Raw genomic sequence first — 14,287 nt, 5'->3', positions numbered from 1 at the left:
TAAAATCAATCTTAAATTTTTGTATATGGTATGTGTCAAAAGTTCATTTTTTTCATATGTAGGTCAAGTTTCCCAACACCATTTGATGAAGACTTTTGTTTATCCATTGAATTGCATTGATATTTTGTCAAAAGTTAGTTGCTCAGTACACATATTTGTTCTGAACTCTATTTTCCTCATGCCCATACCACACTGTCTTGTGGCTGACGTGTTGAGGGAGTCTAGATTATGTTGTCTTTTTGTTTTTGTTGAGTGTTAAATTGTATTCTAACAGTTCAGTTACTGGCAGAACCCTTTGATCCTATCAGGCTTGCTTTTATTCTTCCAATTTGAATATGTCCCTGTGGTATATACTTTCTGAGTCTCGGTGTGAGACTCCATATTCTGGACTGGACTTCCATTGGCTCCCAGCTCTGTGTGATCTCTAGTACCCCCATTTACCCTGTAGTAGGTGATCTCTACTAGGTCCCATGAAGACTTGCCCTGTGCTTGTGCAGTCCAGCCTTGAGCCAAGAAACTGCCCACCCACCTCACCCTGCCTCAAAGATTCCAGGCACTCAAGCATCACAGAACTCAGATCTTCCTGCTCAGTGAGACTGCCACTCTGCTTGGGCATCATCTCTCTACCCCACTATGAGAAGGTGCCCTGAGTGAAAGCTAGAACAGTCACACGCTCCCCTCCTGTGTTTCCCTTCTCTCCAAGAATACAGCCCTGCACACCTTGCTGTTCAGTGCCTGAAACCATATATTCAGAGCAACTTTATAGGTTTTTTTTTTAAGTTTGTTTATTTTGGGAGAGAGAGTTGGGGGGAGGGGGAGAAGGAGAGAGAGAATCCCAAGCAGTCTCCACACTCAGCATGGAGCCTGACACAGGGCTTGATCTCATGACTTTGAGATCATGACCTGAGCCAAATTCAAGAGTCAGGTGTTTAATCAACTGAGCCACCCAGGTGCCCCCAGAGCAACTTTATAGTTTTTCATGGCAGGAGGGAGAATCTAGTTCCAGTTATTTTGTCATGGCCAGAAGTGGAAGTTGAGGTTCTGGTTTGGATACAATGCTGAATTTTTAGTATCTGTGGAACATACAGATAGAAATGCTCAACAGGCAATTGGGTACCCATGTATGGAAGGCCTGAGAGAGACTATTGGGGCTAGAGATTCAGATTTTGTAGTTGAAGCCAAGGGATATGATCACCTAGCTATACTTACTTTCTTACAATAGTTAGAGAAGGAGGGAAGAACAATTTTCTGGGGGTGCCTGGGTGGCTCAGTCTTAGCTTAAAGCATTTGGCTTCGGCTCAGGTCATGATCTCATGGTTCATGAGTCAAGCCCCACATTGGGCTCTCTGCTGTCAGCTTGGAGCCTGCTTCAGATCCTCTGTCCCTTCTCTCTCTACCCCTCCCCCTCTAGTTCTCTCTCTCTCTCTCACTCTTGCTCTCTTGAAATGAATAAAAAAAAAAAAAAAAAAAAAAAACCAAAAAAAACAAAAACACTTTTCTCTTAAAAAGCCTAAGAGGTATGGCTAAAGAAGGAGGTGAGGAACAGGACATGGGTGTCACAGAGACCCATTTACACTGTGAATAAAGCAGTGTTCATTTGAGAGTGACAGCTATCAGGAGCCCAGTCTTTGCTCTGTAATGCTTACCAGTCCAGAGCCCAGCTTTTCTCCATTGCTGCTGAGGACTTAGTAAAGTGTCACTGGGTGATCGTTATAGAAAAACCTACCTACCCAGACCCTCATACCAATCTGTAAAGGTAAAGTCACACCTGTCATGATGACGCTCAGAAATCTTGCAGACATAATCACACATTTGTGCTTCTAGCCTTCCTGGGCCTAGATAGGTGACAGGTATGATCATCGTTTTCATCAAATGGGGAGGAAAACCAAGGCCCTGAAGAGGTTAACAACTGGATTACAGTTGGCTGTGAAGTCTGCCCTATTTCCAGTTTGAGTTTCTAGTTGTCTAGAGCCTTTATAGGGTTTCAGACTTGGAAGTTGCTCTAGGTCATCTAACACAGTCCTCTTGTTTTTTAGGTGGGGAAATTGACACTCATAAATGAGAGGGCTTTAGCTAGGTATAAATGACAGAAATTCAATGAAGCCAACTTAACCAAAAAGGAGAATTTATCACAAGAGCACAGAGCTAGCTGATGGAATTCAAAAGGCAAGGATAAAGCTGAGCCTTAAGCATAGGCTGGAGCCGTGACCTGGAGTGCCATAGAGGAACTGGCATGGTTTCTGCCCTTTTCTCTGTTCATTTCTTCGTCTCCAATTCGTTCTTCTCTCAATATAGACTAGCTTCTTCTGCCCTTCCTCCCCCCCCCCCCCCCGACCCCAAAGAAAATGGTCATTAGCAACTCTTCCTGAGTTTATGGCTCAGGAAAGAAGCCTTTCATTCTTCTCCATTCAGGAAAGAAGTCAACCTGATTCTAGAATTGCAAATCCTATTCCAGTGGAGACTTCAGTGGTCCAGTTGGAGCCATCCAGCATCCCAACTATATGCTGCTAAGGGCCTGGGGAGTAGTGTTCCACAGACAGAGCTACCAGGGAGCTCTGCATCTCTAAACATGTGGGGTAAATTGATGTTAGGGCAGAAAGCAAGGGCGCAGATGGCTGGGCAGCCAGCATGGTAGGTGTTTAGGACACAGGGTTGCATCAGTAACCAGCCACAGAGCCAGGACCAAAACTCACAGCCTGACCCAGCATCAGTCTTTCCTGAGGCTGCCTCACATGGGAGTACAGTGTAATTATGTGATCTGGTAATGAAGAGAGGCAGACAGATGGCACTCACTGCCTCAGTTCCCATTCCTCTTGCTGTGAAGAAATAGAGGTCCCTTCCCTGGGAGTCTGGGAAGTCCAGAGCTCTAGGACTGAAACAGTGAAAGGTGGGTTCCCTCTGTATTAGTCCAAAACCTTGCTACAAGTCATAGAAACCCAAATCAAACTAACTTGAGCAAAAAAGGGAATTTATTAGAAGGCCATTGAGGTACCTCCTGGAAGTGAGGAAAGAACTGCATATGCCAGAGCAGCTTCAGGAGTCTGGAGTCAGTACCTCCAGAACACATATACGTGTGATCGCTTTTTTTCTTTCTTTCTCAATTTTCATCTTTCATCTCCTCATCTCTGCCTGGCTCTGGTACCCACAAGGTTCTTTCCACAAGTGGGGAATATGGCTGAACAGCAGTTTGGGGGTTATATCCTTACAGTTTCTGACCAAGAGAAAAGAGAGTCTTGCCTGTTGATTCCAGGTGGAACAATCGCAGAGGAGGATTCTGATTGAGGGGATGGAGCTCTATGATTGGCTGGGCCCTGTTCTCTTGCACACCCTTGGGGTCACGAGAAGGCAGGGAATATTTTAAGAAGAAGAACTGTAAGAGGGGTCAACAAAAACCTCTTTGGTTTTGTGTTTGCTCCCAGGTGACCATGGAGGCCGGCGGTCTCCCCTTGGAGCTGTGGCGCATGATCTTAGCCTATCTGCACCTTCCCGACCTGGGCCGTTGCAGCCTGGTGTGCAGAGCCTGGTATGACCTGATCCTCAGTCTCGACAGCACCCGCTGGCGGCAGCTGTGTCTGGGATGCACCGAATGCCGCCACCCAAACTGGCCCAACCAGCCCGATGTGGAGCCTGAGTCTTGGAGGGAGGCCTTCAAGCAACATTACCTTGCCTCTAAGACATGGACCAAGAATGCCCTGGACTTGGAGTCCTCTGTCTGCTTTTCTCTATTTCGCCGGAGGAGGGAACGCCGTACCCTGAGTGTTGGGCCAGGCCATGAGTTTGACAGCCTGGGCAGTGCCTTGGCCATGGCTAGCCTGTATGACCGAATTGTGCTATTCCCAGGTGTGTATGAAGAGCAAGGTGAAATCATCCTGAAGGTACCCGTGGAGATCGTAGGCCACGGGAAGTTGGGTGAAGTGGCCCTGCTAGCCAGCATTGATCAGCACTGCTCCACCACACGCCTGTGCAACCTTGTCTTCATGCCAGCCTGGTTCTCCCCTTTCATGTTTAAGGTGGGTGTCCATATCCAGGTGGCCTCTCCAGTCGTGACCCTGGGCTTTGGCCTCTTTTTAGTGGGTTTGCAACCCCTTTTTGTTGGAATTAAGAGTTTTGTCGTTATTCCTGTAACACGCTCCTCTGCACCAGTTAAGAAATGGGCACAGTAACAATCAACATTCTGCTTTATTCCTGGCAAAACTGTATTAAAAAATAAGCCAAGGACTCAGAACCCGAACTGCTTTGTACTACTCTTCCCCACTGGACGCACTTGAACCACAGGGGAGTAGCTAGGTGGGAAAGCCAGGTCTGGGAGTATGCCACATGGTCGCAGGAAGAGAACAACACTTCATGCTCAGAGATAGGCAAAGCCAGGGGAGGCTATGCAAGACCAATGACCTTTAGCATGTCAGCCCCACCCTGTGAAGGAGGATCAAGGAAGGTCAGGCTTTCACCAAGAGTGACTTGAGAGAGGCTCAGGAAATACCAGCCCAACACATATCCTCTGGTAACACAGAGCACACAGGCTGTATTCAAAGCAAAGTATGTATTGACACGTTGGTAGGTCCTGGCAGAGCAGTTTACAGCTTTACCTTGCATAGAAACATTGTGATATGTAAACTTTGTACCTAATCAATAATAATTATGTTGCCACTATTCTACCAGTAACAACAAATTGTCCCTCAAGTTTGTAATGATCGCTGTACTACCAGTCGTTTATGGTGCCCTGACTGTGTGCCTGGCATATGCTTTACAGCCATTAGTAAGATGTGTAGTGTCATCCGGTTTTATAGATGAGCAAACTGAGGCTCAGCAAGATTAAGTGACATAGTAAGAGACAGAGCTAGGATCCAAAGCCTATATTGATAATCTAGGTGACTTTGCATCGGTGACTTCATTTGATCCCCACAACAAACATTCGTGGTAGGTAGTACACGTGGGATCCCCATTTTGCAGATGAGGGGCACTAAAAAGCTCAGAGATGCTGCTAAGTAACTTTCTCAAATGCATAATTAGTGAAGTTAAAACTCAAATCCAGAACTCAAATTGTAAGCCCCTTTGAAGTTACATTGTGTTGGATTCCTTGGAAACCTAAAAGCCTACTTTTTAGGCCTAGATTGTTTCAGAAGGACTGATGAACGATTCCTATGTGGGTCTGTAGACCCAGAAGAAAGTTTGATTCCAGACCTTTGATGTTTCCATTTACTCTGAGGGTAAAATGTTGGTTTCAGCCTCTCCTTCCCCCTTATTTATTTATTTTTTTTTAATTTTTTTTTTTTTAACGTTTATTTATTTTTGAGACAGAGAGAGACAGAGCATGAACGGGGGAGGGGCAGAGAGAGGGAGACACAGAATCTGAAACAGGCTCCAGGCTCTGAGCTGTCAGCACAGAGCCCGACGCGGGGCTCGAACTCACAGACCGTGAGATCATGACCTGAGCCGAAGTCGGACGCTTAACCGACAGAGCCACCCAGGCGCCCCTCCTTCCCCCTTAGAAGTGCAGCTGCAGACCCTCATAGGGTGGGGGCCTGGCCTTAACACTTCTCTGTAGCCCAGCCCACCATCTGGCTTAATGCTTGGCATGTATCAGTGCTCCACTCGTGATTGTCTTTTAACTGAAAACAGGACAGGGGCTAGGATGACCTTGCCTGAAAAATGCAAAGGCCAGAGTGATTTCACAGCAGTTTTCAGTGACTTCTGAGGAGAACCCTAACAACAGCTGTGCATCTCCAGAGAGCTGGTGTTCATCTACAGAGAGGACCAAGTAAAAGAAAATAGACTTAAATTGCAGCTAGAAAAAATTAACTTAGCCATAAGGAAGAATTTACAGAGGTTAAGGCAAGTAAGGTCCAGGCCAGGCTCTCAAGGGTGGTCACTGCTAGAGAATGTAGAAACTGTTCATGGGGTGGATGTGTCTGGATCACTCAGTAGAATCATGGAACATTCCCTCATTTTACAGTTCAAATCCATCTGGTGGCATTTAGCATGAAATCCAGAAACAGTTACTTTTCAGGAATACAGAGTGGCTGGGCTTCTCAGTCAGGCCTGGGAGCTGAGGGGCTCAGGGGAGTGGTGCTGTGGGGTTCAGCACTTCCCTCCCCGAGAAGAGTCTCTGTCCTTTGTGTCCCTGACCCCAGGTAATGATAGCTAATTTTTATTAGGTGCCAACTTTGTATCTGGCTCTCCGCCTTTTGCTTCATTAGCTGGTAAACCCCCTATTGCAGACAAAGAAACTGAGCCTCAGAGAGGTGAAGTCCTATCCAAGGTAACATACTTGAAAGAGGCAGAGATGGGAGTGCCCCATGCAGTCAGACTCCAGAGCCCATCTTAACCACTGCTCAGTGCTGCCCAGCTGTGGCAGCATACCTCATCCCCCTCTTTAGGGACGTAGCCTGCTGTCCTTTGCTGTACTCCCTGCTATGTTCCAGTTGCCAGACAGGCTGGATTCTTTCCCAGTACCTGTGGCTGGGCATCCCGTACTGCCTGCCCCAGCCCAGGCAGGGCTTAGCCCCTCCTGGCCTGTCTTCTGTTAGCCCTCAGGGTTCTGCCTGGCTCTGTCCTAAGTTCAGACACCAAGCTGATGCTCTGTGGGGTGCTGCAGGGCTGAGAGAAGATGGTGAATGGAAAGTGGGCTGAAGGGTTGAGACCTAGCACAACACCTCGTGACCTCACACTTCCTTCACATAACCGAGATACCACTTTAGGATTCCCTCGCCCTTCAGGGGTCACGGTAAAGTCATGCTCAAATCCCAACCAGTTCTTGTGTTTCTCTCAGTTCAAAGCTGTCCCTGTTATTCCATATCATCTCTATAGTGACATTCCTTCTCCTGGTTACCATTGATCCATTTCACACAGCATCCTTCTGAGCATTCAGCTTCTTCCCTCTTCCCCATCCTTACCCCTCAAAGTTTATGTTCTCACTAAGCATTTCTTGAGTATTGGGAGAATTCACTTCATATTTGAGGTCTTTAGGAAGAGCCCTGCTGCACAGCGTGAACTTTTTCCTGCCATTATCTGTTTCTATTTTCATCCCCCTCCCTTTGGGATTAGAAGGAGGGAAAGGCAGGCAACTCCAAATTTTCACCGCTCTGATGCAGTGCAGCTTCCTGTCTGGGGGCCTGACACATGCCCTGGGCGGGGGGTTGGGGGGGCGGAGGATAGGATCAGCAGGACAAATGGCCTCTCCGTGCTCCACCCTCCTTAAAGAGCAGTTAGAGTACTGCCTAACAAAGTAATTCTCATCCCTGTTTTATCCACTCTCTCTTTTTTATTCCTCAGACAACATCGGGTCATGTCCAATTTGACAACTGCAACTTTGAGAATGGGCATATCCAGGTCCATGGCCCAGGCACCTGCCAAGTGAAGTTTTGCACCTTCAAAAACACCCATGTTTTCCTGCACAATGTCCCCCTGTGTGTCCTGGAAAACTGTGAATTTGTGGGCAGTGAAAACAACTCTGTGACTGTGGAGGGCCACCCATCTGCAGACAAGAACTGGGCCTATAAGTATCTACTAGGGCTTATCAAGTCCTCCCCCAGTGTGCTACCCACAGAGGATTCTGACTCTTTAATGTCCCTGGACCTGGAGAGCAGGGACCAGGCTTGGAGCCCAAGGACCTGTGACATTGTCATTGAAGGCAGCCAAAGCCCTACCAGCCCAGCTTCTACCTCCCCAAAGCCAGGCTCCAAGGCTGGCTCACAAGAGGCAGAGGTGGGCAGTGATGGGGAAAGGGTGGCCCAGACCCCAGACAGCAGCGATGGAGGCCTGAGTCCCAGTGGTGAGGATGAGGACGAGGACCAGCTCACATACAGACTGTCCTACCAAGTGCAAGGCCCACGCCCTGTACTGGGGGGCTCCTTTCTAGGCCCACCACTTCCAGGAGCATCCATTCAGCTGCCCAGTTGCCTAGTGCTGAACTCTCTGCAGCAGGAGCTGCAGAAGGACAAGGAGGCCATGGCACTGGCCAGCTCTGTGCAGGGCTGCCTCATCCGCAAGTGCCTCTTCCGGGACGGAAAGGGAGGCGTCTTCGTTTGCTCCTATGGCCGAGCCAAGATGGAAGGAAACATCTTCCGGAACCTGACTTATGCAGTGCGGTGTATACATAACAGCAAGGTGCTGTCATAAGGCTCACTCTGCAAATTCATGAGGCCTTCCTGGGTCACTAGGAACATGATTTTGATTGATGAGATAGGCTCCTGTGGCTATACATAGGAAGGCTATTTTTTTTAAAGCATCTTTATACAAGCTTCTAACACACCCTTATCTTATGTTCCATCATCTGGTTTGGATAGAGCAGAAACTATTGTTCCCATTTTACAGAAGAGGAAACAGGGCCCAGAGGGGGAATGTGACTTACTCAGGGTCACACAGCAAGTTAGTGGCAGAACTGAGACTAGAACCCAGGTCTTCCAACTCCTTTTGCTATGTCATGCTGCTTTCAACCATGTCCCCCTAGTCCTAGAAGAAGGAACAAGGGCTCTTTAGCTGGATGAGAGAAAATTGAGGGACATATGATTACTGGCTTTGATCCAAACCAGAGAAGGCTCCCCAGAAGAGGTGTCTAAGCTATAGGACGAGTAGTGGACAGCCAAGGAAAATAGTGTGCATGTGGTGAAAAGGGGGTACAGAGTGAGGGCATTCTAGGCAGCCAGAACATTCTGCACTGGGGCCTGGGTGTGGGGCTGAATTCAACAGTGTTCTGGGGAGGGAGGAGTGGTTGGAAATGAGGCAGGGGAGACGAGCAGAAGCCACCTTGCCCAGGGCCTGAAAAGCCCCTTTGAGATATTTGGACTTTATGCTAAGTCCATCCTGCCCCTGATACAGTCATCACCCTGCAGGCTCTTCAGGGTGCCGCAGGACAGTCTACAGATCCTGCAAGCCACTGAGCACAGGAACAGCCTCTCAGAGGAAAGACATGGCCTTTTGGAAGAAAGCATGGCCTAGCTCCTGAATTTGAATCTTGCCTCTCCTCTGATCCACCATGAGGATTACCGTCCTCTTCTGTAAAATGGAAACAAGCTTCCCTGACTTGCCTCTCTCACTGGGGTTTGTGAGGATTCGGTACCTTAATATTGCCAAAGCACCTAGTAAGCTGAGGGGCACTGCACATGTGTCACATGGGAGTCTTGCAGATCTCTGCAGCCTTCTAGAACAGTTAGCAGCAATTGCATTTAATTGCATTTTGCCCAGTCCACTTCCAAAGAGGATTTTAGATGATGTTACCAGGAAAGCACAATATCAGCCTATAGAAAATAAGAGATAATGGTCAGATAAAAAGGATAGGTGATAGTTTTGCTCTCAGGTACCGAGATGATAGGATCTGGTCTGAGCCCTCCAGGAGGGTCTCCCCCCACCCTCCCACCTAGTATACTTACCAGGGATGTGGCTTCTGAGTCAAATTCTGGCTCTGCCCCTTATTAGCTATGTGTCCTTTGGACTAATGATACTACCTGTCTCCAAGGTGCAGTAAGGATGAACTAAGGTCATATATATAAAGTGCTTAGTAGTATGTCTGGCACATAGCAAGTGCTCAACAAATGTTTTTTGTTTATTTTTTTAAAGTCCGGTGTGAGAGATGCTATGATGGAGGTACCATGGGTGGCATAGGAGCCCAGCCTCAGGGAAGGGTCTCTTGGAGAAGCAGTGCCCAGGCTGAGCTTCCCAGGAGGAGTAGGAGTTGGCAAGGGGAGGCTATGAGACCGTGGAGGTGTGTGTGTGAAGGCCCAGATGTGAGAAAGGACAGCACGCATTTAGGGAGTTGCAAGTAACTCAGACGGCCAGACGTTGAGGGGAGGCTGTGGGATAAGGGAGTCAGCTAGCTGAGGCACAGAGGTCTTGCCGCAGAGATTGGAGTTTGCCATGAGGCAATGGGAACTCGCCGACAGATTTTAAGCAGTAAACTATGGTCAGATCTGTATGTGAAGAGCTCATGCTGTCAGCTTTCTGGAGAATGGAATGGAGGGGAACTAGGCAAGAGGCAAGATCAATGAGGGGCAGTGGAGAATTGTGATTCAGAAACAGGAGGGGACAGGGCAGTCTGAAGAGGTAGGAAGGAGGGCTTTAGGAGGGAGTAGTCAAAGCCCTGAGGCCTAGATTTCTGGCCTGAGTGGCTGAGACAATAGCAGGAACATGGGAGATTAGGACAAGAAGAGAGCTGCTGAGTTCAGTTCCGGGCATGCTGAGTTTGGAGCATTTCTGACATCTAGCAGAGATGCTGTCTGGTTTCCTGGGTCTGGGGCTTTGGAGAGAGATGCACCCTGCCGTGCAGACTTGGGAGCAGGTGGTAGCTGGGAGTCATCGAAAAGGAGAAATGAAAAGTTACACAGCCTTACTTGGAGCCCTTTTGAACTGTTGCTTCCAGAGGCTTTGGGAAGAAATTGTGCAGCCTATAGTTCCTTGTGAGTCTCTAGCAAGGAACCTGAGAAACTGATATTCCTGATTTTTGACTTAAAAAAAAAAAAAAACCCATGGTTTCTCATGAGTACCCAGCATCAGGTACAATTATATGCTAAGTGGCATTCATACAAGCAGGAGTGCAGGACCTGCTGAGCTAGTCCCATGCCTAGAAGCAAAGCCTTGATCCAGTGGCCAAAGGGCAGCCACCCTTCCCTGCCTCCTAGAACATCTCCAGGAGAGTAAGGCTGGCAGAAAGCCCAGTTGCTTGGGACTCCACAAAGAAAACTGTGATGTTTTTCTTGCTGTTTTGTGTATCTTACCATTTTTAGTTGAAAGTCAAGTATCTAGGAAAGTAGAGATTGAGGTCAATCACATTTATGTGTGGAAATGGGCACACTTCTTCTCATGCTAGGCCTTTAGAGGGCCAGGTTTGGGGTCAGTCTAGTCAGGATTAAGCTAGTTCAGGTTTTGTTGTTATGATTATCCTCAGCATTCTTCATGTTTTTCTTTACCTTGTGCTGGTTTTTTCCTCTGCTTTTAGGGTCTTCTCTTTGTTTCTTGGGGGGTTGGGGGGGGGGTGCTGTCTCCATGGTCTCACCCTTCCCAGCAGATTGTGGTCACTTGTGGCTCTGGGCTGGTGGGAGGTTTTCTCCTGTGTCCCAGTTTGTCCTTAGTCTTAGGCAGGTGCTGTGTCTATGGGTCTTGGAAGTAGGCACTTTCCAATGGTCCTGCCTCATCCCCAGCATTAGGGAGGTTCTAAATATCTGGGCCCAAGATGGGGTTTTCTCTTTCCCTTCCGTGAAAGGGTTTGCTGCCCTTCCCCCTACTGCTGAAGACTTGTTCTACAGGGAAGTTGGGGAGAAAATTCAAAGAGGGGCTTAGTACTTTCCCTACAGTAGTAGCTGCTCTCCTTTTCCCCCATGCCTCCACCATGTGGGAGGCTATCTGTCCTCAGTCTCTTGTCCTGTCCCCCGGTCTTTCCTTGTGAGCATCTCACGAGGTCTCTGGAGAAGTGGACATACCTACTCCCAGGGCTTCTGCACTCTCACACTGGTTCACACTTGGCCTTCAACAATGCACTGAACCCTGTAGCTGAATCCTTACCGGTTCATGTGGCTCCATATGCAGCTGTGCAGGCAAGTGCTCCCATCTTGTCTCCTGGGAGGTGCCTGTTTTCCTTGGATTTCAGGCTTGTTGGCCACCCTGCAACCTCAGTTTTCTGACACGTTCAAGAAAGGCTATATTTTTGTGCATTATCTGATTCTGTTCTTGGGGGGGGGGGGGGGGGGGGTGGGGAGCAGTGACTGCTCTGGTCAGCGTTCTCTGTCCTAAACAGCTTCCCTTTGAAACGGGACTTCCATTGTACCTTACCCTCCTAGACTTTTATTTTATTTTATTTTATTTTATTTTATTTTATTTTATTTTATTTTATTTTATTTTATGTTTATTTATTTTTGAGAGAGACAGAGACAGAGTGCAAGCAGGGCAGGGGCAGAGAAAGAAGGAGACACATATCTGAAGCAGGCTCCAGGCTCTGAGCCACCAGCACTGAGCCCGACACAGAGCTTGAACTCACAAACTGTGAGATCACGACCTGAGCCTAAGTCAGACGCTTAACCAACTGAGCCACCCAGGCACCCCTAGACTTTTATTTTAATGTAGTCTATTATTTACTAGTAGTGCACAGTTTATCCTGATATAATGTTTTTACTATTAATACGCAATTGCTTAGAACAATACAAATATATTCTGAATCTTTTAAGTATAACCTATTAAGTATAACCTATAGGTAATAACCTATTAAGTATAAAAAGAAAATGTAAATGGCAATCATCCCCTTAAATAAGCTCTGTGCTGGGTTGTAGTACCTTGTTTAAATGCTTCCTTGTACCAATGCTTCTTATGTTTCCCTTAGAACTCCAAACTAAGGAGCACCCCAGGATAATACACTCAAGAAAGATTCAGAATGGATAAGAATAGGCCTTTGTCTTATAAAGTGAAAGGGAAAGTGGGGAGGTTATCCTCAGGTGCTTTCTCAAGCAGGTGAATTTTATTTTATTGTTATTTATTTTTTTTTTTTTTATGTTATTAAACTTTATTTTGAGAGAGAGCAAGCGTGAGTGGGGCATGGGCAGAGAGAGAGAATTCTAACAGCATTGACAGCCCCAGAGCCAGACATAGGGCTCGATCTCATGAACCATGAGATCATGACCTGAGCAGAAATCAAGAGTCAGACACTTAACTGAGCCACCTAGACACCCCTCAGACAAGTGACTTTAGCAAAGGCACATGTGGACCTTGGTTCCATTTGTTGTTAGCTGTGCCCTTGGAACCTGGGGAGATCTCCATGTAACCCCAGTGCACGTAGAGTTTGAAGACCACTAAATCCCATCTTCTCTGAGGGTCCTTTCCATTCCCTGAGCCAGTTGTTCTGTTCACAAGTTGTGAACACGGGGCACGGGGCTGAGCTTAGGTCCAGGTTTTATTAACGAACCACTGTGGCTGGTAAGGAGCCTACAGGTTAGAGGCAGGCAGGGCACATTGCTCCTCAGCTCCTGGGAGCACACCAGGTGGGAAGAGGCCATCCTTGTCTGCTGGTGGAATAGCAGGGAGGGAGCAGATGGTAAAGAAAGAACTCAGGTGTTCTTTTAAAAAAAGGTTTTTTTAAAAAACCTGTGAGAAGAAAACAAATGGCTTTCTCTTTTCTGCCTAGATCGTCATGCTCAGGAATGACATTCACCGCTGCAGAGCGTCAGGCATCTTTCTTCGCTTGGAGGGCGGAGGCTTGATCGCTGGCAACAACATTTACCACAATGCGGAGGCAGGAGTAGACATCCGGAAAAAGTCCAACCCACTCATACTGGTACTTTTCTCTGTCTTCATGCTCTTTTCAGAGTAGCTTCTTTTCAGAAGCCTTTTCTGAGATTATTTAAATAAGTGTTGCCACCTTGAATTTATATTGCTTCCTGTTTGCAAGTGGTTCCTGGCCTTTTCTCTGTGTGTCCTTGTGACTCTCTGTCTTCTTTCTTCACGTAATAGGAATGGCTTTGAATAAGTCACCTCCCTACAGTCTCCTTGTCAGGAAAAAAGAGGACCAGATAGACAGGGAAATGTCACAGAGCACTTCCTCAGCTCTGATAGGTTCTGGTTGGCTTTGAGTTTGAGAAGAATAAAGATACTGTATCTGCCCTGCAAGATACCTGGATCTAACTAAAACGTTAGATCATTCTTCACTATAAAAAGGACATTTATGATGTTTAGTTCTGAAGATTATTTGTCTCATGAATGTTGCGAAGCCATGTGGATTTGATTTTACACCAATGTGAAAGCCACTTGAAATGGTAGAAGATAGGACCAGTGACATGAGAGGCCTTTTTCTGCTCAGGCCTTCCCTTAGAGACACATATTCCAGGAACTAAGGAATGGCCCAGACTTCTTATGGCCTTGAAAAAATAATATCTGCCTTTATGCATAGTGCTTATCACTTTGTATGTATGTATTTATTTGTGGTTTAATCTTTACACAACCCTGTGTGGTAGAATTAATATTCCATTTTATGGATAAAGACATTGAGGCATAAAGAGACACTAAAGATGCCTCCCCAAATCATACAACTAGTGACAGAGCTGGGATTTGAATCCAGGCCGTCCTGACTCAGGGTCAATGTTCTTAACCCATTATATTAGACTGCCCTTGGGGTGCCTGGGTGGCTCAGTCGGTTGAGCATCCAGCTTCGGCTCAGGTCACGATCTCACAGTTTGTAAGTTCTAAACCCACGTTGGGCTCACTACTGTCAGCACAGAGCCTGCTTCGGATCCTCTGTCGCCTTCTCTTTCTACCCCACCACCCCCCATGTGCTCCTTATCTCTCTCTCAAAACTAAATAAACATTAAAAAAA

General features: G+C 47.1%; 1 protein-coding gene across 2 annotated transcripts in view; it reads left to right on the top strand.

Annotated features, from left to right (window-relative positions):
* FBXO10 (F-box protein 10) overlaps window positions 1-14,287 on the top strand; it is a 54,575-nt gene that overhangs the window by 24,374 nt on the left and 15,914 nt on the right. For both annotated transcript variants that reach the window (XM_019454466.2, XM_019454467.2), the window contains 3 exons: window positions 3,420-4,010; window positions 7,273-8,106; window positions 13,103-13,252. In XM_019454466.2, the coding sequence (XP_019310011.1) occupies window positions 3,420-4,010; window positions 7,273-8,106; window positions 13,103-13,252 (1,575 nt within the window). The remainder of the gene's footprint in view (window positions 1-3,419; window positions 4,011-7,272; window positions 8,107-13,102; window positions 13,253-14,287) is intronic.

The sequence above is a fragment of the Panthera pardus genome, unplaced genomic scaffold (assembly GCF_024362965.1).
Source record: "Panthera pardus isolate Hobbes unplaced genomic scaffold, ASM2436296v1 HiC_scaffold_20, whole genome shotgun sequence".
Lineage (NCBI taxonomy): Eukaryota > Metazoa > Chordata > Mammalia > Carnivora > Felidae > Panthera > Panthera pardus.
Note: the sequence above shows the minus strand (reverse complement) of the source record. Positions and strands in the feature narration are given on the sequence as shown.